The 24,112-nt window shown below is 45.7% G+C and overlaps 3 protein-coding genes across 5 annotated transcripts; 2 read left to right on the top strand and 1 right to left on the bottom strand.

The window, feature by feature from the left end:
- The first annotated feature begins 1,085 nt into the window (after positions 1–1,085).
- On the top strand, positions 1,086–6,771 carry LOC141471498 (carbohydrate sulfotransferase 4-like). Its single transcript, XM_074158059.1, has 2 exons — positions 1,086–1,150; positions 5,622–6,771. Exon 2 carries the CDS (start codon positions 5,635–5,637, stop codon positions 6,769–6,771), a length of 1,137 nt encoding a protein of 378 aa, XP_074014160.1. The 5' UTR covers positions 1,086–1,150; positions 5,622–5,634.
- Positions 6,772–9,762: 2,991 nt separating this feature from the next.
- Positions 9,763–13,764, bottom strand: TERF2IP (TERF2 interacting protein). Of its 2 annotated transcripts, XM_074158178.1 has the most exons (3): positions 13,264–13,764; positions 13,061–13,137; positions 9,763–12,478 (listed from the first exon to the last, which is right to left on the bottom strand). In XM_074158178.1, the coding sequence occupies exons 1-3, from the start codon at positions 13,751–13,753 to the stop codon at positions 12,038–12,040; spliced, it is 1,008 nt and encodes a 335-aa protein (XP_074014279.1). In that variant the 5' UTR covers positions 13,754–13,764; the 3' UTR covers positions 9,763–12,037. The 2 variants fall into 2 exon arrangements, with proteins under 2 accessions (XP_074014279.1, XP_074014280.1); XM_074158179.1 differs by having other exon boundaries at positions 10,841–12,478; positions 13,061–13,753.
- On the top strand, positions 13,464–23,765 carry KARS1 (lysyl-tRNA synthetase 1). Of its 2 annotated transcripts, none has more exons than XM_074158177.1 (14): positions 13,464–13,873; positions 14,514–14,664; positions 14,867–15,032; positions 15,447–15,540; positions 15,802–15,988; positions 16,165–16,290; positions 18,747–18,866; positions 19,108–19,270; positions 19,366–19,539; positions 20,263–20,348; positions 21,016–21,101; positions 21,402–21,528; positions 22,853–22,996; positions 23,539–23,765. In XM_074158177.1, exons 1-14 carry the CDS (start codon positions 13,812–13,814, stop codon positions 23,623–23,625), a joined length of 1,773 nt encoding a protein of 590 aa, XP_074014278.1. In that variant the 5' UTR covers positions 13,464–13,811; the 3' UTR covers positions 23,626–23,765. The 2 variants fall into 2 exon arrangements, with proteins under 2 accessions (XP_074014278.1, XP_074014277.1); XM_074158176.1 differs by having other exon boundaries at positions 13,806–14,037.
- The last annotated feature ends 347 nt before the right edge of the window (positions 23,766–24,112 follow it).

Genomic DNA, 24,112 nt, shown 5'->3' with positions numbered 1-24,112 from the left:
GGACCACTGCCAGCTTCTCAGTTTGTTTCCCAGCCCCAGATTACCAGGGCTTGACCATCTGTGTTTGCAGTGCAGTGAGCGAAAGGGAGTATGACCCGCCCCATTCAAGTTGTCCTTCCTGCTGAAAGGACCAGCCTTGCCCAAATTTTTTGCTCCTGCTGTCTCCTATACTCCACCCGCCCCTCAGAGAGGCTCAGTGAGATCCTTGGGGACAGAGGACACCGTCAAGAGAAGGTCTATATCTCTCCAGGTGGTGTGAGAGAAATGAGGAGACCTGGAATAGGGATGACCCAAAGCGACTGTCTCTGCACGGCTGCAGAATACCACGCGTTTCTCCGGAGCCCAGGGCTGCCCTGCTTCACTACTTCACCTGGCACAGCCCCACTGCAGCTCCAGCACCTCGTGAATCATTAACAGGCCAAGTCCAGCTGCTCCTTTCACAGCTTCTCCTTTCACACAATTTTCTTTCCCAGCCCCCAGAAGTTTAACTCAAGCAAGGCACAGACAGAAAAGAGTCAAAATGACTTTAGGTGAATCTGCATCTGCTGATAACACGGCAAGCATGCTGCCAGAGCAATGGTAGGCAAATGTGCCCTATCTCTGCACTCGTGGTGGGCAAGCTGGTCCTCCTGGCAACAAGGAGAATTTTGTTTGTCCTCCTGTTTGTCCTTTGCTCTGATGCTCCACAGACATCCCCGTTCCTCCTTTTATGGCGAGCAATCTCTTTTGGGGCTTGGAATGGGAGTTAACATAAAAGCACCTCTTGGTTTCCTTCATGAATTTCCTGGCCCTTTTCCTTCACTAGCAGCATTTGGTCCTTTGTGCCCCTGCAAGAAACTGCCATTCCCATGCTTTGCTGCTTAGTGCAGGGTGGAGTTTTCTAGTATAAGGCTGGTCAAAGTAGGCGGGCGCTGTAGAGTAGTCAGTCTTGGAGCTGGGACACAGAAATGAAGCGGCTGGGAGGGAGCAGGTGTAGGTAAGAGCTGAGTACACGCGTATGTGAGCGCCCGGCACGAAGGCGGAGAGCCGGTATGTGAATGCACAGTGATCCGTGTGGCTGCCTGGAGGAGTGTGTGCTACAGCAGTGTACGTGTGTGAGGCCAGCTTTGCTTGAACCAGGTCCGGTGGTGCTTCAAGAGGACTTGTTAAGGTGAGGTTTTCAACAATTTCTTGGTATCTGGTATGGATGCTCTGGTGCCCAGAACTGTATTCACGGCTCGTGCTCAGCAGCCTCAACTGGGAAATAATTTTTGTGAAACACTGTAAAGCTATGGATGCCAGTAAATAACTACATGATTCCTCCTGAAGGCAGAAGCTGTTGGTATGGCTTGGAGGGTAGTTCCTGCTTCTTCAAACTGTCTTCGCAGTGCATTTCTCAGCATTTCCCATTAGTGACCGTCATGGCACCTGTTCTCCTCTGAATGGGAAGATGCTATTTCTAATTCTTTGGAAGCTGATCAGGCCAAGTTGAAGAAGGATTTGATAAAACTATGAGCAACTATCAGTGCCATCAAAGACCAGTGTCTGGGGCCTCCCTGGCACCAGATCCTCTTTGCTCCGCTACAGCAGTGAGGGATCTGTATGGGTCTGGGGACTGGCGGAGCACTCAGCCACGGTCTGCACGGTGCAAGGTATTTTGGGCTGTACCGTGTCCCCTCCTCAGACACGCACAGCTTTAGCAACCCTGTACTCTGGGGACAGGCCGCCCATGCTTAGAGTGTGTTTGGTTGGGTGTTGGGTATGTATCCCTGGGGCTGCTTGCTGCTTTCTGTAATGCTCACTTTGCCAGGATCAAGCTTTTCCAAGGCTCCCGTGTGTTTCTGGAAAAGCTTAAAACTCTGTTCATTTGTTTGGAGACTCTGGCTGCTCAGGCTGGCAGTTCCCAGCTCTTTGTGCTCTTGTACATGTGCTGTGGGAGACTCTAACATACACACACTAGATTAGATTGTCGTATTTTTCAGCAGTTTCTGGACTTCATCCTCAGTGCCTTGAGATTCTTCCTGTTCTTTCTGTTTTCAGCCAAACCCTGGCTCATCTCTCTGCCAGCAAACAGTAACAGTGTGCCTTTTTTTACTCTGAAGCTGAGATTGCCTTAATCATTCTTTACTCTCAATCAGATCTTTGCGCTGCAGCTCTGCAAGGGCTTCATATTTCACTTTTGCAATATGAAATGAACTGAATCACTTGTGACTCGGGATGTTTGCTGTAGGGAAAATGCGGTTAAGCTTAAGACCTTACTTTAGAAACATCTCAGCTGTCATGATCGAGAGATACAGTGGTGGGGAAAAAAAAAAAGGTTATGAAATTGGTATTTCTTTCACATTAGGAAATGTCTGATAGAACCTCTACCAGTCTTTGCTGCTGCTCTTCTATTCCACTTCCCCAGGTGCACACAACTCATTTCAGTCCTTCTCCCCTCCCTGTGGGACAGACTGGTCAGGGCAACGATCATCAGCACTTCTTGTATAACACTGAAGAATCTATTGAGGCTGTGCGCCCACATGAGGTCGTTTATCAGGCAAACACCAAGAGCAGTCACAGGGATGGTCTTCATACTCTGTAAAATGTCTAAAGCGTCCAACTGTCCCACTCTGGGTTGATTCTAAATAAAAGCACACCCTTGCTTCCCCAAAAACCTGAATCCATTCTCTTTGACTCATACTACTCATACACAGGTTCCCAGAGAAATAATGATTTCTGTGGTTTTGTATCTACCTGGATAACTTAATGCCAGTGTTCATGTTTGCTTGACAGTTTTTCTTCATTAAGAGCTTCTGGCTATAGTCCAGGAACTCTGTTGGGAGTTAGAATAACGATATTAATGGTGCCAGCTGCAAGTGATATAATCAAAGTTCATCTGGAAGCCAGGACTTTTGCTAAACACTGGCGTATTCATTTGCAAGGAGGAAGCTGGTACATGACTTATTTTTACAACAGTCTTTGTTTGCAGCTCTTCCTAGGCTTGGTCCAAATGTTGACCTGAATCAGCTTCTTGTCAGACCTGAACGCTACAGTCCATTTGTATAACCAAAAAAATCAGGGGGTTTCTTGTCCAGGAGACCAGAAGCATGTGGTCCCTCACTAAATGCGCAGCCCCATCCTTGCAAGACATTACTAAAATAACAATATTGTTGTTGCACGTATTGGCCACAACCAGGCTTACCCACTGGGCTGGGTATTGTCCTGGCTCTGAGAAATTATAATTGGTGCCTTATAAACCCTAAGCTCAAAATGAATGCCCAGGAGGTAGGTTAGATAAGCCAATTTATGCATACGTGCTGGAGGGAAAGATGAGTACTGTTCCTAGTTGGTGAGCAGCAGTGACTGTGCCTGGAAATCTAAACATCTGTGCTACAGGAACTGAAATCATGGGAAGAGGCACCTCCACGCAAATTAGTCTGAAAGCTTTGCTGTAGGGGGAAGTTGAGGCAGGGCATGAGGAGGAAGTTGGGGAAATTTTGACCGGGAACATTTGTGCATTACCATGAACCCAGAGGACAACATGGTAAGCACATAGCAGGGAAGTAGTGTCTGTGTTGTGGCCAATTGTTGCTTTAGCAGGGAGGCAGCTGCTCTGCGTGGGCATGGCCACCTGTATTCAGTGCAATCGTGGGCTGCACAAAAGCAGTGTACAAATCCGTAAGGACCTGGGCTCCAGCGCTCCTCTGTTCAGGAGGACTTCCAGCTTGCCCTGCAGCCCTGAAGGCCCTGCTCTCACTGTCCTGTCCGGCTGTGGAAGTACCTGGAAGGACTAACCATGACTGAGAACCAGCAAGGTGTTGTAATTTCACCTTGGGAGATGGAAAGCAGTTGCACAGGCCAGAGAGGTCCATCTCCACTGCAGCACAGCTAAACTGCCAGCCTGGCACATGGTGACAGGGGAGCATGCCACACTCTGTGGACTTCTGGGCTACCTGAGGAGCCTCTCCCCAGGGACAGCCAGTGCTGCATGCACCCACCGATACTCAAAGCACAATCAGGCGAGGCTGGGGGGATGTACTTCCTGCAGACTCCTGTGCCAGCCAGTACTCAGGCTACGAATTGTCCCCAGGCAGCACAATGGACATTTTCTAATAAATCATCCTCAACAGGCAGAATAGAGGTTTAGCGCAAGAAACAGGGAGACAGATTTGGGCAGACTTTTGAGTTGGACTGACATGTTGTGTTGTACCGACATGTTGTGTTGTAACTCTTGTCATAAAAGACCTGTAAGATGAGTGGGGTTGGAGGGAGGGGTAGCAGGAGACAGTCTTTAAAAAGGAGTTAGGCTAAGAAAGGGGTTAGTTGTAGGTAAGCTGGCCTACACAAAGATGGATGAGATAAACCCTTGTGGGCCTGTCTAGCAAAATTGCTTATGATGCTGGGATTGTAGAGGAGATATTGTAGAATCACAGAATGTTTGGGGTTGGGAAGAACCTTTGGAAATCATGTAGTCCAACCCCCTCCCACCATAGCAGGTTCACCTAGAGCAGGCTGGACAGGAACGCATCCAGGCAGGTTTTGAATATCTCCAGAGAAGGAGACTCCACAACCCCTCTGTGCAGTCTGTTCCAGCGCTCTGTCACCCTCAAAATAAACAAGGTTTTCCTCATGTTGAGATGGAATTTCCTGTGTTCCAGTTTTTGCCCATTGTCCCTTGTCCTGTCTCTGGCGACCACTGAAAAGAGTCTGGCCCTGTCCTCTTGACACCCACCCTTTAGATATTTTTAAGCATTGATGAGATCCCCTCTCAGTCTTCTCTTCTCCAGGCAAACAGACCCAGGTCTCTCAGCCTTTCCGCATCAGAGAGGTGCTCCACTCCCTTGATCATCTGCACAGCCCTCTGCTGGACTTTCTCCAGTAGTTCCCTGTCTGTATTGAATTGGGGAGCCCAGAACTGGACACAGTACTCCATATATGGCCTCACCAGGGCAGAGTAGAAGGAGAGGATGATTTCCCTGGACCTGCTGGCTATGCTCTTTTTAATGCACGGCAGGAGATCATTTACCTTCTTGGCCACAAGGGGAAGCCACACATATTGCTGTGCTTGGATTTATTACAGTGCCAAATGACTTCCTTTGGTATGTGAGTTTTTGCCTGTGATTACAATAAATGTTTCCTGAAATTCCATGAGAATATTAGCAAAAGAAACTGAAACATACATTGTATTTTTACAGCATTCTGGCATAAAAATAATTGTAAGTGGCAGAGCAGGACCTTAAAAGTAACAATGTGGAAATGTTGAATTCTCCACAAAAACTGTTTGTTCCATCTTTCCTCCATAAAAAATTGCTGGGATCACGTCTGCAGGGATTGTGTACACTAAGTACACACTTCTGTGTATTTCAATACACTGAACTAACTCTTAAACTTTGATAAAAGTGCAGACAGGATTTTCAGTGATCTTCTCAGACTGCATTAGAATGGCTTACTGACAAACAGTGGTTTTGTTACAGAAAACTTTCAGCCCTGCAGTATTTATGTCCTTTCCAACGACACCTTGTGCCATGGTTGTCACAGTACCACCGGTAATGTGGCAGCTTGCCAAACCCCTGAGCCTGCACAGGCATGGCAGGAGCCTGATGCACCACATCTTTCTTTCTTCATGATCCTGTGATGCTGAATTTCCTCTGTCTCTACAGGTCCGTTGCAACCATGATGAAGTTCAGAAGGGTGCAGGTTCTCCTGATTCTGGCAATTCTGTCCTTCCTTCTGATCCACTTGCACTACCCACCCTGCAGCAACAATATCCCCACTGAAGAAAAACCTTCTCCAGTCCACATCCTCATTCTCTCCTCCTGGCGGTCAGGATCTTCCTTCACTGGACAACTTTTCAGCCAGCACCCCAGCGTCTTCTACCTGATGGAGCCTGCGTGGCACGTGTGGATTAAGATGTACTATAACAGTGCCAAGGTCTTGCACATGGCAGTGCGGGACTTAGTCAGGTCGGTCTTTCTGTGTGACATGTCTGTGTTTGATGCTTACATGTCTAGCGAGAGGAAGAAGTCTGACTTATTTCAGTGGGAGACAAGCCGAGCCTTGTGCTCTCCCCCTGCCTGTGACTCGTTCAGTCGCGGTGACATAATCAGTCCAGTCAACTGCAAAACAATGTGTAGCAAGTACCCATTCAGCAAGGTGGAGGAAGCCTGTAAAACTTACAGCCATATTGTCGTCAAGGAGGTTCGGTTCTTTGACCTGAAAGTTCTCTACCCCCTTCTCACTGATCCGTCCCTGAACCTCAAAATCATTCACTTGGTCCGTGATCCTCGGGCTGTGTTCAGGTCCCGAGAGAATACAGTGGCAGAACTGAAGTACGACACTAACATTGTGGTGCGGTCCCGGAAGACGAAGAGAGAAATGGAGCCCTATGACACAATGCAAGTGATCTGCAAAAGCCACGTTGAGATGTACAAGGCAGGCAACCAGGACGTTCCCAGCTTCCTCAAAGACCGCTACCTGATGGTTCGCTATGAAGACATTGTCAGAGACCCGCTGGCAAAGACTGCAGAGCTGTACAGGTTTGCAGAACTTAATTTCACACCAAAACTTCAGAAGTGGGTGCACAACGTCACCCATGGGAAGGGGCAAGGAGAACACTTTGTTATTGGGTCCAGAGATGCGCTGAGAGTGTCCCAGGCCTGGAGGAAGACCTTGCCCTTCCAGAAAATAGAAAAAGTGCAAAATGTGTGCAAGGATGCAATGAACTTGCTGGGCTACCGGGTCCTTCAGTCTGAAGAAGAGCAAAAAGATATGTCGCTGGATCTTCTGTTTGCCCAGAACTCCTCTGAGTAACAAAATTCTGAAGGCAGAAAAGCTGCTCTCTGCATCTACTCTCTGAAGGCTGCAGAGTGTGGAACTGTTACTACGGCAAAAAGAGGACAGAGGTGCGTGGATGTGTGTAAGAGTGTGTGCATGGATGTGCTGCGCAAGGACAAGTAACTCAAGAACCCCGACTGCGCTCGGGGAGAGCTTTCTCAGCAGCACAGCTGTGGCGGAGAGAAAAAGACTTCACTGAGAGGTTCAAATTAACAATTTATTTGGACTTCACTCACAGGTCCAATACGCCACTGCTGCAGGTTTTAGGGATACAATGGAGAACGCGCTATCGCAGTTTAAAAAGCAATTTGTGTCACTCTCCTGGAGGCTCAGCCACAATGCAGGCTGAATGAATTTGAGTCTGTTTTCCCAATTAGGTCCAGGGTTTATGCGAAAGAGGAAGTAAGCGTAGATTGGACCAAACAGAATGCCAAAGGTGTGGGGCCAGCTAGCAGAGCTCACACCCCTCACAGACCACAGCTTAATACTAGTGAAACCCCATGGAGCAATTGCGCTGCAAAGGAAGAGGAGATTTAAATGGAAGCTGAATAAAGAGAACATTATTTGTTGTGCTGCCATGCAGAATATGTACTGCTAAAAGAGATGCAAGGATGACCAGACATTGGTTTCTGGAAAGATCTTTTTTTTTTTTTTTTTGAACGGTTAAGTTCTCAAGCCCAGTTTTTCTTTTGCTGCATTCCTATTCCTGTGCCTGGGCATCCAGCCTTGGTGCAATGTTGGGGAAATGTTTGTGTTCGCTTACTACACAATGGGAAAATGGAATAAACCAGCTATAGTTGAAAATAAAAACTCCTGCGTTTGCGTATGGGGATCCATTTCTGTGACTACGTGAATCCATTTATTTTTCAGCTGAAATAATTCTGCCTTCTAGCTCTCAAGACCAAGAATAGTTGTTCCCCTGGGAGTTCTCGCAGTCTGAGAACTGTGACTGAGAAGAGTTCATGCTAAGGTTGAGACTGTAAAGACAAGGTAAGGACACATTCCATTGGTGTAAATACTGGAACTGGGAAGAAAGGTTTATGGCAGTGGACTGAAGAAGCCAAGAGGAGAATGGGGAGTTATCCTATTGAATTATTTGGTGAGGGTATTTCCTGTCTTAGAGGACAACAAAATTATGTTTCATATACTATGCCATTCCCCACCATCTCCATTGGAGATGCCGTTCTCCCACCTCCAATGGGAATACGTAGCTCAAACCTGAACAACAGAATTATTTTTACCTGTTTTTAACAGTGTTCCATAAAACAAGGAGAAAAGCTTGTTACCAGACTTGGAGAGTGAAATGCCTGCAAATACCTCCTTCTAAACGTCCTCTTTCACGTGTAAATTGCAGAGTCCCTTTTACGCATCTGTTTAACGGTGCATTCGGATATTGCTCCAGAGCCGGAATATTTCCGCCACTCTGCAGACGGTAAGGGACATCAGAAGTTGTATCCAATATTTAGGCTTTAGTGACATTTACAGGTCACCTGCTGCCATAGCAGTGTGGATGTCTGTATTCCTAGAGCTAAACCCCTAATCCCTGCAGAGGGTGGGATGTTGTATATTATGGAAACCATGGTCTTACTCCTAGGGATCCTGTTGCTCAATGACAAAATCCACACTGAGCAGCAGCACTGGTGTTGTGGTAAGACCACGGGAAGAAGGTGTCTTCCTTCACCCAGTGTTGATGCGAGCTTAGCGCTGGGCTGGCAGAGGACGCAGGACTCGTACCGTGCCAGGGAAGCGCATAGCTGCTGTGTTTCATTTAAAGTCCCTTTAAAATGGTTCTTAACTCATTCAGCCAAAAGCATGGAGTCTCAGATGCCTGTTCCTACTGAGGTCATAGTAAAGAGCTTCCTACTTGAAGACCCAAGAAGCCTGTTTCTGAGCAAACACAGACTCTTTTCGGTACATTGCTAATTATATCTCTACATTAACCAATGTCAGCTTGATTGGCGTAAGTTTTATTTTGAATACTTGTTTTCAGCAGACTCAATTAATTCCATGTATCAAATGTTTAGCTGACAAAAACCTTCGTAGTGTCAGTCAGCCAGTAAACAAATGACATAAAAATAACACAATGCATTTTTTTAATGTCCTGTCTTGAAAATGACTTTAACTTGTGCTTCCTAAGCTTAATCAGAAAAAGCAGGATCACAGATTTCAGTGTATCTTTACTAAACTCTTTTAGCTATGTTTTCTCAATGCAACAATTGGTAAGATTTTATTTTTTCTGGAAGCACCAAAGCCACACAGTGTGGTCATGTGAAAAGTTGAAGTTGTCTTAATGCAAGCAAAGATGACTTAAAATACTTTTTGGAGGAGGAAAAAACCCAACACCCCCCCCCAACTTTCAAGATGGTGAGCATGAGATTTAAAACTATGACTACATCCTTTGGTTATGTGCATAAAATAAAAATCATGAAGTCTGTTTAGAAACAAACGTCAAATTTACATTGTGCAAGTTCAGAAGAGTAAACTCTGCTTTTATACCAATGAAGTGTAAGATGGAGAAGTCACCGATCAAACGGACATTTAAAAACCCAGTTTGGTATTCCTGTCTGTTGCTCTTCAACCTGGTGCATGCAGCCAGTTCTTCACCCGTAACTGTAGTTATGAAAGGCCAGAATTCATCAATTTTGATGAATGCTGGCTGACTCTAAAAGGAAGCAATTGGGAAATTCCCAAATTCCAGATAATAGTTTGCAGATTCAGTATTTCTGCCTCTGGAATTGTCTTTAACTCGAAGTTCTGTGGCATACACATTGCTGCTCTGCTCACCCTTCCAGGTTTACAAATACTCCTGCTCCAGGCAATAATACAAAGCAGAAATCTGTCTACTTCTCTGAGCTACAAAAAGAGCGTTTCTGACACTCCCCAACAGTACAGGGACCTGATATGGACATGGAAAACCAAGCTGTCTCCAGCACGCTGGAAGGAACCTGTTTCTTTGGTAAGACAAAGCACAGAAAACACAGATTTTTATTGTGGGATAAGGTAGAACCAGAATGCCCTGAAATAGAACTGTGTGATGCAGTGATGTCTCCAGGTCCTGTTAATGGGTAGGTGGACTGAAGAGACCTTTCCCATGTGCCTGCGCAAGCAAGAGTGTGGGTAAGCAGGGCCTTCCAGGAGTTCAGCACAGATGAAAGCAGGCAACCTTGAGTAAGCTGAGCACTCAGTTCCTACCCCTACTGAGCACACCAGGTGCACATGGAAAGGTTCTCAGCATCAAGACGATGGGTTTGTACGGTTCTGCAAAGGTAAAAGCACCGCACACGGACTCAGAAGTTTGCAATGCATGTCTGACCAACTGCCCTGAAAAAGAGAAACTCACTCTTAAAATAAGCGTCGCTTAGAATTACACAAAGATGCAATAAGCCTTACACTTGGTCTTTTTAGGTTGCAGCCATTTCATGTGTTCTACCTCTCACTTTGAATCCTAGAGCAGTTTTGGTTAAACAAGATGACCACTGAATTGTGAGGTTATGGTGCTGCCGAGACGTGGACACCACCCAAGCTGGAACGGGAGGTTTTGGCTGCAGGAGGTGACGGGTCTCCTGTCCATGACCCTGGTCATCAGCAGTCCTTGGGTTTCAAATCCTCCTGGTAAAGTTTCTAATTTTAAAAAAGTCTTACTGCTTTATTTGCTACGTTGTCGTGCACTTTCTTGTTAAGCGCTTGCCTGGTCTTCCACACATCTTCAAGTAACCAGTCTGAGCAGCACGAACATACCTAATAACTCGCACTTTTTCAGCAGGAATGACCTGTCCAGTGAAACACTGCATAGTCTGAAACGGAGTTTTGGCATTTATTTGGTTACATTGGTTAACTCCCCAAATAATCAGTTGCTGTTTCAGAGTAGCGCTTTTCTGAAGTAGCAACTGCATTATATCATTGACTGCCATTATAATTTGAATTTGGCTTAAAATTGGCAATTTCCTAATTCACCTTAATTTTTTTGAGTGCCACAGTGCAATAAGCAAAAACCCAAAATAGAATTCTAAGGAAAAAAAATAAAAATAAATCAATCTTTGCTTTTACGAGCCCGTTTTATTTCACCAAAAGAACGAATTCTAGATTTACAGGACTGACTTCAAATAATATTAAAATATGACCAGAGCATTATTTCAGGCTGAAAGTACTGAGTTTTTTCAGACTGTGACTGTATACGAGCAATGGTGTTCTCCCTGAAATATGACTTAGGTGACACATACCTAAATAAACTCTGAGCACTCTTTCTTCTTGTGTCTCCTACTCAAACTATTGCACGTGGCCTTGAAACCTGGTCTGCTTCTTCCAACTAGACTACATAGTCTGGCACAAGTGTTAAAAGCATTACTTTGCCTGGATTAAAGCAGCTGGGACTCTTCAAGCTGCAGAGATGCAAGCTGGGGCAGAGCTATTCATCGTTTCTGAAAATCGTGAAGCAAGATGGTAAAGCTGACGTTACTAAACAAACCCTGCAACATTAGCACTGGAGAACACACGATGGAAGTGGTAATAAACATCGAGATGACTGTCTACCGGCCCGAGGTTTTAACTGAGAGATCTCTGTAACATGAGATTGAATATTATAACATCACAGTGACCTATTTTGGCCATTCCCAGTACACTCGGCCACTCTGAGGCATCTCAGCATTCATTTATGGGACCAAGTGCCTCACCTTCTGGCATGAATATTCTTGATCCCTCTTTATGAGGTTAAATTTTCATTATCGTCTCCAAATGTCTGCTGCTAATCAAGGTTCATTAACAACAAAAAGAAAAAGAGGTTATGAAATGATCATCCACAACAGTTTGAAGAAGACATATGAGAGAGAACAGGCTGCTATTGTGCACTAATAATGCACGACAGGTTAGAGCACTTACTGTGGTTCTGTCAGATTTTGGTGCCAACTCTGTTCAAAATCCTTTGCAATGCGGCAATGTACAGGTAGGACCGTCTGCTGGTTTATATAGTGGATACACACTTTAAAGCAAATTTTCAGTGAAAACCTGATACTGCATAGAATCTTTCTCTTTGCTGTTTTCCATTTTTAAATGTTTAGTGTACTCAGTATTACAAATAAAAATCAAATAGAAAATAGGCCTTTTATAAAAAATTATTTTAAAGCATTTCTGAAACTTCAGAATGCCGCATCAAATTTTTTTATCGTATTTGTATTTCTCAAATGATTTTGATTTTTTTAAGGTCCTACCACAGTCCTGGATCAGTCATCCCCCTCTGCTTTGCTGTCTAACTCTTCCTAAATGCTACCCGCTTTGCTACATTTTCAGCTCCAAATTTTGCTATCAATTTATTTCTGACACGTTCATCATCTTTTTGCAATTCCAAATCATCCTCTCTGCTCCACACAGGGTACCCGTCCAAGCGCTGCCCCGTCTGCAGAAAGTGTAAAGTAGTTTCCACTTCACCCGTGTTTTTCAGGAAGGCCTGTGTAACAGTCAACAGGTCCATGCCCAACTTCTCCATGAAGTGCTGCATAGTTTTTACTACTTCTCCCACCACGCTGGAAGAGCAAGTGCTTGTTGGTGTTTCTTCCCTTTGTAATTGAGTGTCAGGGACAGCAGAGTCCTCTGCTCCAGTTCTCAAACCAGATGCTGTTTCTCCTGGGGCCTTTCCTTCTCCATCTCGTGTAGAAAGTTCTTCTGAGATGTCCGAAGTGTCACTTCCTGACTAAAAGTAAGAGAAGCTGTCATCAGTTAGAGATGGTATTTCCTGACAAACTACTTTTATCACTGCTACACAACCACCTTTCACTGTGACATTATATCAAAAACTCAGAAATCACCAGGCATAGTAAAATCCAGGGACTGAAGTCAAGCCGGTATGTGTTAACGAGGGTATCCAAGATTACAGAAAAGCATGAAATACAAAGGAGAGTTTGCACAAACTAAGTATAAAAGGCAAAAGTAAATGTTAATGGCACTGCAGGAACATTTTATGCCTGAGGTGAAAGGACGACTTCCACTCGCCAACACAGCTTTTAACGTGACAACGCTGTCACATTAGTTTCCTCACGTTAGCTTGGGCAGGGAATCACACTCAGAAAACACACCGCAGCGAGGCACCGCGCATCCATCGTTAAGGTCACGGCTCACACGAAGCTCCCCGTTAGCCACGGCAGAAGGGATGCCACGGTGCAAAGCCATTTAAGAAATTAACAGTGAGTTATTGTGCAGCTTTGTGACAACCAGGAGGGACTGCTCCCACCAGCTCCCGGCGGTGCAGAAGCGGCTGCCCGGGACGCTTACTTACCTCCGTGCTTTCAAACTCCCGGTTGGCTTCCTCGAACAGACCCCGGCTTTCTGCGGGCTCCGCCGTCCGTCGGGGCTCTGCGGGAAAAGGCAGGCATTGACTGCAGGGCCGCAGCGGGGCCCGGGGCCGCGGTCGCCCCCGGCCGCTCTCTCCCCACCTCCACCGGCCTCCCCCTGCCCTCGCCCCGGCCGCCCCCCACTCACCGCCGAGCAGCGGCCGCAGGTGCCGCCGGTAGCGGTCGCGCATGGCCTGCCAGCTGTGCCTCGTCAGGCCGGCCCGCTCCAGCTCCTTCCACAGCGTCCGGCCGCCCGCCCGCGCCTGGCCCCGCCCGCGCACCGCCCGCAGCAGCGCGGCGTCCTCCGCCTCCGTGAAAGCCAAGCGGCCGCGGGGCGAGGCGACGGGCAGTGAGGGAGCGGGCAGCGCGGCGGCGGGCAGTCGGAAGGGCTCCAGCGACAGCCGCCGGTTGCGTTCCACGCACTCCGTCACGTACTCGGTGGAGACAGCCCCGGCCGGCGCCGCCTCACCGGGCTGCGCCAAGAGCACGGCCCCCGGTTCCTGCACCCGGCACAGCCGCCCGCCGCCCGCCAGCACCAGCGGCGCCAGACGCAGCTTGGCCAGCCCGGGCCGCACGTAGAATCGCATCGGGCTACCGTCGTCCCACAAGAAGAGCGACCGCGACCGCTCCGCCGCCATCGCCGCCCCGGGCGCGCAGGCGCGGCAGGGCCGGAAGGGCACGTCTGGAGCTGGGAAGATGGAGGCTGCGGAGGAGCGCGCGTGCGAGGCGGCGGAGGGCGAGTCGCGCCTCAGCAAAAAGTGAGGGTGGGCGGGCAGGGGGAGCCGGGCCGGGGAGGCGAGACCAGGCCGGGCCACCCTTCGGAGCGGGCCATGCTGAGCCCCGCCGCCGCGCGGCTCCGCGGCTGGGTCTGGAGGGCCGCGCCCCTGCTCCGATGGCGCCGGGCGCTTCATGACCGAAGCAGGTCGGTGCTTTGGCGGTCTGGAGGGGCCCGCCGCTCTCCTCACGAAGTGCCGGGCGGCCGGGGCGGGAGCCGCGGGGGGCCGGGCCGGGCCGGGTACCGAAGGCGGCCTCGGGAACCCTAAGCAGCGCCTTACGTTTTCCAGGGGAGAGTCTGCCTTATTTCACGTCTGTGGTGCGTGGGGTTGCCGGGCTCTTTTATATATAAAGTATCCTGTGGAGAGGGTCCGTGGGCACACGTCTTCAGGGTCTGCTTACGGGTTGTTTAATTCAGTTTTAACTCTCCCTGAGTATTTGTATGTCACAGCAGATTAACTAAAAAAGTTCAAAGACGACAGCGCTCAGGCATGCTTAAGGATTACTTTTACTTTTGGGCAGAGTGAGAGGAATGGCAGGGTTATTTGTATTTTAGAAACCTTCTGGCGGAATCCTGCCGAGCACGGTGGTGCCCGCTGCATCCCCATCCCTTCTCTTTTGCAGTGAGCTGAAGAGACGCTTAAAGGCCGAGAGGAAAACTGCTGAAAAGGAGGCAAAGCAGAAGGAGCAAAGTGAAAAGCAATCAAATAAGGCTTCTGTGACTTCTGACTCCGAAAATAACATTGTTGCTGATGAGGAAAACTTGGATCCAAATGTGAGTGTCTGGCCTCGTGCTTATTACTGTTCTGAGAATAAATGTTACAGATCTACCTTTGATTTTTCTTTATTCAAGGGGAACTAAATGGTTAAAAGGGAAGAGGTCTACATATTCCCGTAAAAGGCGTTGTAATTTACCACTTATAAAATGCTTTCAGTTTCTAACAAAATCCTTTCGTTTTCTTTGTTCGTGGTAACAGCAATACTTCAAGATCCGCAGCCATGCAATCCAGCAGCTGAAGGGTACCAACGAAGATCCTTATCCCCACAAGTTCCATGTAGACATATCACTCACAGATTTTATAGAGAAGTACAGTCACCTGCAGCCAGGAGATCACCTGACAGACATTACATTGAAAGTGGCAGGTAAAGGCTTACCTGGGGTACCAAAAGATGGTGTGTCGCTTTGCTAAGACAAGTCTTAGCTGCCTTTAGTGATGGAGTGGTCTCTCTTTGAATTTTGCTGATCCCCTGTTACTCGATCATGAAGTTTGTAGCAGTGTTAGACTATTTAGGGCACATCCTTTCAGACTGAGTAGACCCATGCAACATCCCTTGTAACTACAAGATCAGATTGTGATACGGGCTCCAGGACCCAAAGTTCATACGGTCTTTTGTGCATTGGTATTAACTTTGAGACATAACTGCTTCTCTTTCATGGTTGGCAATTAGTTTCGGAGCTGACGATCCTTTGTCCGAGTGATAATACTGTGGCTTTTGCTCCTGTATCCTTTCTGCTAGGGACTCCTGTCCTGATGTCCTGCATATTTTGATATTTAGGTCGGATCCATGCAAAGCGTGCCTCTGGAGGGAAGCTGATTTTCTATGATCTTCGTGGCGAAGGAGTCAAGTTGCAGGTCATGGCAAATTCCAGGTAAGTAGAGGTGTTCCCAGTAGCGTTCTAAACCAAACTGCGATTCTGGGGCCTAGAGATCTGTATTTGGGCATTCTATTCCTTCATCTCCTTAGACTATGGGTTGGGCCTATGAGTTGGCTTAGGCAGCCAGGTAGTGTTTCGCTTAGGATGTTGTTGTTGGCTTCTCTGCTAGAAGCATCCTTTTTTTTTTTGACTTGCAGGACAGTTTGGAATGTTGAATTTTAAACAAAACTGCTAACGTTGGTTTTGTAATTCCAGGCTCTACAAATCCGAGGAAGAGTATTTCCGTATTAACAACAAGCTGCGTCGTGGGGACATTATTGGTGTGGAGGGGAATCCTGGGAAAACAAAGAAAGGGGAACTGAGTATTATTCCTTATGAAATAACTCTGTTGTCTCCATGCCTGCACATGTTGCCTCATCTCCACTTTGGCCTCAAAGATAAGGTACTTGTCACATCTCTCACTCTTGGAGGCAATTTGATAGATAAGTCTGAACGGATGACCTTTTATATCTGCTGGTGGTATCAATCAACAAAAAAGAAACGTTAGTTTTGGTTTTGTATTTTTTCCTTTGGCAGCACATTTGTCTAGCTTGTTCTAAAGATATTTGTTCTTTTCAGGAAACTAGGTACCGTCAGAGATACTTGGATTTAATTCTCAATGATTATGTGAGGCAGAAATTTATAATCCGTGCAAAGATCATTACATATATTCGGAGCTTTCTAGACGAGTTGGGCTTCCTTGAGGTAAGGCTTCAGTGTTTATTTCTCTCTGCATGTGGAATGTGTTTAGAGCTTCTCAGCTTCAAGGATGCTTTATATTCAAACTCATATGCAAAATATTTACAGAAGTGAGAATATTACCTCAGCAGAGTTGTGTTTTATCAGTTTAATGTAATGGGAGCCATTCCTTTCCTCTCTTCTTAAAGTTAAGTCTATTCTGTTCCTCAGTTGGTGAGGTTATGACTCAGGAAACTTTTATTGAGGTAGTACTTCCAACTACTGCTGTCCTTTCCTTATTTCACTAAATTAAGGTGGAATTAACCTGGGGGTTAATTACCTGGAGATAAATGCAGGTTTTACTTCCTTTAAGTAAAATTGCTTTTATCTCAAGATCTATTGCGGAATAACGTACGAGAAAATAATACTAGCTCTGCTCTCTGTTGCATCCAAATTCTTGATTGTACTTTACAGTTAGCAAAAAGACTAGAACTTAATGTAGTTTATTTACAAGTGTTTATCAACTAATCCCAAAAACTGCCAGTGGGAGATTTTTGAGAGCAGTGGGAATCCGAACCTGTGCTGTGTCGTCTCTGCCATATGCATAATGGCTTTAATGGCTTTCTTTGATTTGGTTTTGGTTTTTTTTCAAATAACTTTTAAACTAGTACTTATAGATTTTACTGTTCTGATAGCTTAATCAAAAAGGACCGTAAGAGTCCTTCTCAATTTATATCAAGTTTTGACTTGTCTGAATACTGGGGTAAGTTAGTTAGGCTTGGCGAGAATGTTGGGAATAAAGTAAAAGGCAGAGAAATCAGGGAATGGGCTGCTACACAGTAGAGTGCCGTCTGGAGCTACGTTAACTGAGCCGTGCTCAGTCACAGCAGTACTCCATATGGCACAGTGTAGTGTCACGCTATGAGCAGACACTAGTTAATTTTGAGAAAAATTAGCCAAACTGTCATGGGTATCATGCTCTTCAGCTGATTGTCAGGGCTTGTTAGTTCAATCATCATCAATTAAACTTTATTTCTGATTCCAGCACTCTCTGGGATGCTGACTGCTTTCTGTTTTCTGCAGCTCAGCTTGTTTTATAGTGTAGATCTGTTTGGAGAATCTCATTAAATACTTGCATAAGGAGCTATATTAATTCGTAGCCTACAAAATTTCTCTGTTTTACGTTCTAGCTGCATCTTTGTTCCCTTTTTATCACACATCAACTTTTGGGGATTTTTGCCCTGACCTTTGTTCTTTCACAGGAGCCCTGAGTCTCATTCTGTTTAGTAGAAGTGTTCCCCTTCTATGTGGCAGCCTGGTCTAGTGGAAGGTGTCCCTGCCCATGGCAGGAGGGTTGAAACTAGGTGGTCTTTAAGGTCCCTTCCAACTCTAACCATCCTATGATTCTAAGTAGCTTTGTTGTGAATTGTGAGATTCTGTTGTGAAAACACCTGTTGTCATGTTTCCAGGGTGATAGTTCTTGATGCTAAGATGGGAGGGTGTGGAGAGGCATATATTGAAGTTCTTTGTGTTAACATGAAAGCCAAGCTGGTTTGAAGGCACAGCAGTTTAAATGTGGCACATCCCACAGAATCAATTCAAAAATTGTTTGGCCACTTGCCCCAGGTCTCTTGTGTGAGTTATTCTGCTACTTCCTTTTCCCATAAATTGCAGCTACTTTCTCTTTCCGTTGTCAGGAGACAGAGAACTGAGTAGCTGACTCTGTATTGCTTGAAGCAGAAGTGGTCACCTTCTAAACATCTAAGAAAATGAGCTTCGGTGAAAGAAAATTTGTAACGATTTGAACTAAATCAACTCACTGAAGCCTGCAGCAGATTGATTTAATTCTTTTTTATCTTTGAAATTGTGTATCTATTCAGAATAGAATTCAGTTGGACTGTGGGATTCCCCATACATACCCACCTTCAGTAACACCTTTTTAGATAAAGTGAATGTATCCATGCATTCCATATATTCCCAGCCATTCTCACTGCCAAATATTTTTGAATGCTCCATTCATTCCCCAGGCTGTGCTTATATTGGGGGTTGTGTCCCCCTCCCCCCAGGTGCAGGACCTTGCACTTGGCCTTTTTGAACCTCATTTCCTGCAATGCAGAGATGACTTTATGACGATGCCACAGTCCAGTTCCTGGTTTTGATAACAGGAACCTAGCAGGTTCACATTTACAGTAAATGTGAATGATTCTTGATAGTAACAAATAGTTTAAGTAATTTGTCTTTACTGACTGTATGGGAGAAGTGCTCTTTAGTTCAGAATTGTTTTTCTCTACAGGAATGTCAAGTGATACATGAAATACAGAGATGTTTTAATGAAAGCTAGCAGTGGTTTGTTTGTTTTCTTGATCTACAGAGTTCTGCTTTGGGAACAGATTAGATGAAAGCAGGGCATTGAGGTAGGAGCTTAGAAATACTTATGCCACTGTTAAATTAATATTTTTTTTTGTTTTATTATTATTTTACAGATTGAAACTCCTATGATGAATATAATTCCAGGTGGAGCTGTGGCAAGACCTTTTATCACATACCACAATGAACTGGATATGAATTTATATATGAGAATTGCTCCAGAGCTTTATCATAAGGTAAAACACAAGTCTCTTGTGGCTAAGCCTGTATTCTCAAGATCTGTTGTGATCTTTTTCTAAAAAAATAAGTGTAGGTAAGATGAGGATTCTCTTGAAGAAAGGTGGACTCATTGGATTGGAGGAAACAAAATGTATCTTGAGTGACATTTGTAAGGTCATCTTGCAGTTGTGGGTGTTTGAGTTCTCTTTGATTCTTTTGAAAAAGTTGGTGTGTTTACTAGAACTTGCTGTTGTTTAGATGTTGGTGGTTGGCGGCATGGACAGAGTATATGAGATTGGGCGTCAGTTCCGGAATGAAGGAATCGATTTGACTCACAACCCTGAGTTCACAACTTGTGAATTCTATATGGCTTATGCAGACTACCATGACTTGATGGAAATTACAGAGAAATTGCTTTCAGGTGACGTATGCAATATCAATGAAGAGTAAGAATCTCTGGAAGAATTGCGTATTATGTGGAATACTCTTTTTCTAAACTTCAGGTTCCTTTTGTAGGGATGGTGAAACACATTACTGGAAGTTACAAGATCACTTACCATCCAGATGGTCAAGATGGACAGGCCTATGAGATCGATTTTACACCTCCCTTCCGGCGGATTAGCATGGTGGATGAGCTGGAAAAGGTCCTGGGAGTGAAATTTCCCCCAGCTGAGTGCTTTGAAACTGAAGGTTAGATGCCGAGTATGAATGTCCTACAATTCTTCCTTAACAGGGCGTAAAAGGTCTTGAGTTCTCAGCTTGCGGTCTGTCGGTTGCTTTTTTGAGGTGGTACTAACACGTGAGGTTACTGTTCTCACCTAAGAGTCCGGAAAGAAGCCTTCGTGCCTTGTGGTCATCGGCAGGATCTGACTCTTTTGCCTCTTCCTTTGTTGAGTTATATGTGGTGCTGTATACTCAAGAGGCGTGATCTGGGGAGTTCTTCGTCTGTTGAAGAGACCCAGCTTTTTATTTCTTATGTCTTTTGTCTTCTGGGCAGTTGAGTCTCCATGCCTGTGATCATAGGTTAGGAGTATGGTTATTTTGGGCTTTCTTCAAAATATGTGTATGTGCTATTTTATTCCTGGAATCCAGAGACATAAGGAAACAAGTTCATACACTTTTTAATGATTTTTTTTTTTCCCCCATTTTTTTACCCCCAAATAATAATGTCCAGCAGTTGTGTGGGGTCATGCTTAACTGTTGTCAAGTTTCTGAAGTATAAAATAACTTACATTTTAGTGTAAACTAATTAAAACCGAACAGTTTTTGCAGATTGACATGTAAGCTCATGTTTTCCATGATCTATACCATTAAGATCTTATAAATTGCTCTAAGACATGTTGAAGGATGCAGAAAGAAAAAAAACGTGGTCGCCTGCCTGGCTTTTCTAATTTTTGTCTACAACAATTTCAGAAACTCGCAAGTTCTTTGATGACCTTTGTGCGAAGAGAAGTGTTGAGTGTCCACCTCCCAGGACAACAGCCAGGCTTCTTGACAAAGTAAGTAAAGGTGGTGTTTTTATAAGCTTAATGTCTTTGAGGATTTATCTGTATTAACAAAAGTCTCTTCAGAGCAAAAGTTTAGCTCCATCTGGGAAAACATGCTAAAATGCACTTCAGCTGATTCTGGATCACAGTGAGAAAACTTGCTGTGTCAAAATCTCTTTTTTTACGTTGTCTCCACCAAAATGTAGTTTACTGTTGCCTGGTTGATATGAGTGCTAGAGGATTTTAGTTTGATAACTGGTCTCGTGCTTAAAGTAGATCTGCTTTATCTTATGTTGGTTTTTTCTGAGATCTGTGCATTTGTATGTACCGTACCAAACTGGTAGGCTTACCATGTAGTTTTCTGTCAATTGTATTAAGTCTTTTCCACTGTACGCAAAATATTGCTTGATAGCTGTTTTTCTGGTGCTTTTCCTTTTGGCCTTTGCTGTAATGTCCAAATGAATTGTGTTGTTATTTTTTATACAGTTTTTGCTATGCCATTTTTCTTATCTCTGTTAACAAAGACATTACCGTGATCAGGAATTATTAGTTGGGAAACTTTTCAGTTTTATGGTACATTCTTCAGTAGTGAAAAGAGGGAGGCAGGATGTTCAGAGACAGGCGGTGCCTGGAAAATGATAGTGTGCTCTACAAAATAGTTTTGCTTTTGCTTTCCCAGTTGGTTGGTGAATTCTTAGAAGTCACGTGTATCAACCCTACATTCATCTGCGATCACCCACAGATCATGAGTCCTCTAGCCAAATGGTAAGAGTATGAGACACAGTCACTGTGTAACTCTTTAAATCCTCTACTCCTATGTTATTAAAAAGAGGAAAAAACCAAACTACTGGGGGGGGGGGGGGGGGGGGAGACGACCCAAACCCTCACATTTCCTGAGCTGTGAATCCCGTCATCCAAGGAAGAGGTGGGCTGATGCTTAGTAGTCTGAAGTTCTGGCAGCTGTTACTGCTAAGTGTGGGCAATCCTCCTGAAGTAACAAATGTGCACTTTGCTTCTGTAAAGACACTTATTTTCAGGTGTGGTTGTTTTGTTGTCTTCGTGTAGGCATCGCTCTCGTCCAGGACTAACCGAACGTTTCGAACTCTTTGTAATGAAGAAGGAAGTGTGCAATGCATACACAGAACTTAACGATCCTATCCGGCAGCGGCAGCTTTTTGAGGATCAGGCCAAGGTATGGTATCTGATAATGAATCAATGATATTGGCATGTAAGCAAAGACTATTTCTTATGTGTATTCCAAATCTGTCATTAGTCCCTACTGCTGAAAGGAGTTGTTACTACTTGGACTGAGTGTTTGTCACTCAAGTGAAAGTCTGCTATTAAAACTTAAATCCTTTTAAAGGAACTTTTCTCTCTGAGGTAAACAAGTCCAAACACTGCTGTTGATTAGTTTTTTTAGTAGTGCGAGTTTGTTTTGGAATATCTTCCCTTTTATTCTACCTGAAGTACTAATCTGAAAATAAGCAAATGTGCAAGGGGTTTTCTCTGTCTTGCTCAGGTTGAAAGTTATTTTTCCCCAATTAAGCATTTATATGGTCATACAACATTGTATTTCTAGGTTCTTAAATAAATTTTTGTGTCCATCGCCAGAGTTCGAATGGTGTGTAAGAAATAGCTTAACTTCCCAAAGTGTCTTACTACTATTTTAAACTGGCTCACAGAACAGAGCTGCAGACTGGAAATTATTAGGCTTGCACACTTCTAGTACTAGGTTTCTCTAGATAAGCCCTAGAAAGGGGTGACTGAAACTGATTCTGTTATTAATTAGGCATACACATCCATGGATGTATGCATGCCCCCCACACGTGATTGAGGTCAGACGATGTGGTCTGTAGAAACGGAGCTGTCCTTCCTGCTCTTTCTAATGGCTTCACAGTGCCTGAGAAGATTAAAGAATTGTCAAACCCAGGAAAATAGACTTACGTTAACTAACTTACTTGATACTAAATTTCAAAATGTTCAGCCAAAATGAATAGTATTACAGATTTCTTTCACCTTTGGTCTGTTGTATTAAATGTTTGCGGCAGCTGTCTCCCATGATTATAGCCAGACTTTGCAGACGTATGGTTATATGTATGGAATGAAAATTGGCCCGAAAATTTAATGTTAAGGTGGAGATTGGTATGAAGGATAGCAGTTTGCATTTCAGGATTTTCAGACTAAGGCAGAAAAGTTTGGTTTAACAGTTTTTTGCAAAGTCTTCTGTGAAACTGTGTGAGCCAAAGTGTTTGTTGCCGTTTCAATAGACTCGGCAGATCAGAAAGGAATTGAGATCAAAGCTATTTTGGAAGCCTCCGTATAAGTGACCTTCACAGTTCTCCATGTGCCGAGATTCCTTCACCTGGTACTCACCTGTGCAGCTGCAAAGGGCTTTGGTTTCATCAGTTACTGATATTTGTACCAGCTGTGTATTCCCCTCTTCTGGTAGAGGTTAGCAGAAGTGGTACCACCTACCTCTGTACAGCCCACCTTTTACTATTAATTTCCTCATTTAGGCAAAAGCTGCAGGTGATGATGAAGCCATGTTTATTGATGAAAACTTCTGCACCGCTCTGGAGTACGGCCTTCCTCCTACAGCCGGCTGGGGCATGGGAATTGATCGCTTCACCATGTTCCTTACAGACTCCAATAACATCAAGGTAAATGTTAGAAATGGCAGTGCTTTTGTCAGTGAGCAGGGAATCGGATTCTGCAAAAAAAACCCAAATAACAGTTACTGTAGCTGTTAGAGATTCTTTAAGACAAAGAATTCACAGAATCACAGAGTGTTCTGGGTTGGAAGGGACCAGGGTCACCTAGAGCAGGTTGGACAGGAGCGCAGCCAGGAAGGCTTTGAATATCTCTAAATAAGGAGACTCCACAACTTCTCTGGGCAGCCTGTTCCAGTTTCCATCACCCTCAAAGTAAACAAGGTTTTCCTCCTGTTGAAATGGAATTTCCTATGTTCCATTTTGTGCCCACTGTCCCTTGCCCAGTCTCTGGCCACCACTGAAAAGAGCCTGGCCCCGTCCTCTTGACACCTGCCCTTTAGATATTTACAAGCGTTGATGAGATCAGTTCCACGTCGGAAAAGCCCTCCTTTGGTGCACTCGGAAATCTCTTCAGAGTGTGCGGTCTCCCCAGACTGGCCCACAGCAGGGAGAGGGGCCCTGGCACCTGCTGACCGTGTCCCTCTTCACAGGAGGTGCTTCTCTTCCCGGCCATGAAGCCGGAGGACAACAAGAAGGAGGCCCAGCCCGACCCGCCCGCCGAAGGCACCTCTGTGTGAAGAAACCACGGTTCGCAGGAGCTGCTTCTCTTCTCTGCTGTGAAGCCGCAAGAGCATAAGGAGGCGGCGCGGCCCGACCCGCCCGCCGAAGGCACCTCTGTATGAAGAAACCGCAATAAAACGCAGCGCTTTTACCCGCCCGTCTCCCTGTCTCTCTCTCTGCGCCTGCGCAGCCGCCGCCGCTCCCGGCGGGCCTCGCGCGCGGGGGGATGGTGGGCGGGGGAGCAGCTGCGCGTGCGCGGGCGGGCTTGTCGCTGAGGCGAGTGGGCCGGCGCGGCCGCGGGGCTCTGGCTGCCGCCGCCCGGCCCGGCGAGGAGTAGCGGCACCACCGTTAACGCGGAGGGTAGGGACCGAGGGTGGCGGGATGTACGCTTGAGCGCTACACAGCTTGTCGCTCGGAGCGCCGGCTGCGGGGCTGTGCGGTCGCCGGGGCAGGGTGGCGGGCCCGGCGGCACGAGGGCGGTGTCGCCAGGCGCCTCAGGTGTGG

The sequence above is a fragment of the Numenius arquata genome, chromosome 13 (genome assembly GCF_964106895.1).
Source record: "Numenius arquata chromosome 13, bNumArq3.hap1.1, whole genome shotgun sequence".
Lineage (NCBI taxonomy): Eukaryota > Metazoa > Chordata > Aves > Charadriiformes > Scolopacidae > Numenius > Numenius arquata.
Note: the sequence above shows the minus strand (reverse complement) of the source record. Positions and strands in the feature narration are given on the sequence as shown.

What these genes read in the sequence shown, in the direction of transcription:
- LOC141471498 (XM_074158059.1), top strand. Translation starts at nt 5,635, where the DNA reads ATGATGAAGTTCAGAAGGGTGCAGGTTCTCCTGATTCTGGCAATTCTG.
- TERF2IP (XM_074158179.1), bottom strand. Translation starts at nt 13,753, where the DNA reads ATGGCGGCGGAGCGGTCGCGGTCGCTCTTCTTGTGGGACGACGGTAGC. An exon ending in GGGAGTTTGAAAGCACGGAG is followed by an intron (nt 12,479 to 13,060) that starts GTAAGTAAGCGT and finishes TCTTACTTTTAG; the next exon opens with TCAGGAAGTGACACTTCGGA.
- KARS1 (XM_074158176.1), top strand. Translation starts at nt 13,946, where the DNA reads ATGCTGAGCCCCGCCGCCGCGCGGCTCCGCGGCTGGGTCTGGAGGGCC. An exon ending in AGGAAAACTTGGATCCAAAT is followed by an intron (nt 14,665 to 14,866) that starts GTGAGTGTCTGG and finishes TCGTGGTAACAG; the next exon opens with CAATACTTCAAGATCCGCAG. An exon ending in ACGAGTTGGGCTTCCTTGAG is followed by an intron (nt 16,291 to 18,746) that starts GTAAGGCTTCAG and finishes ATTATTTTACAG; the next exon opens with ATTGAAACTCCTATGATGAA.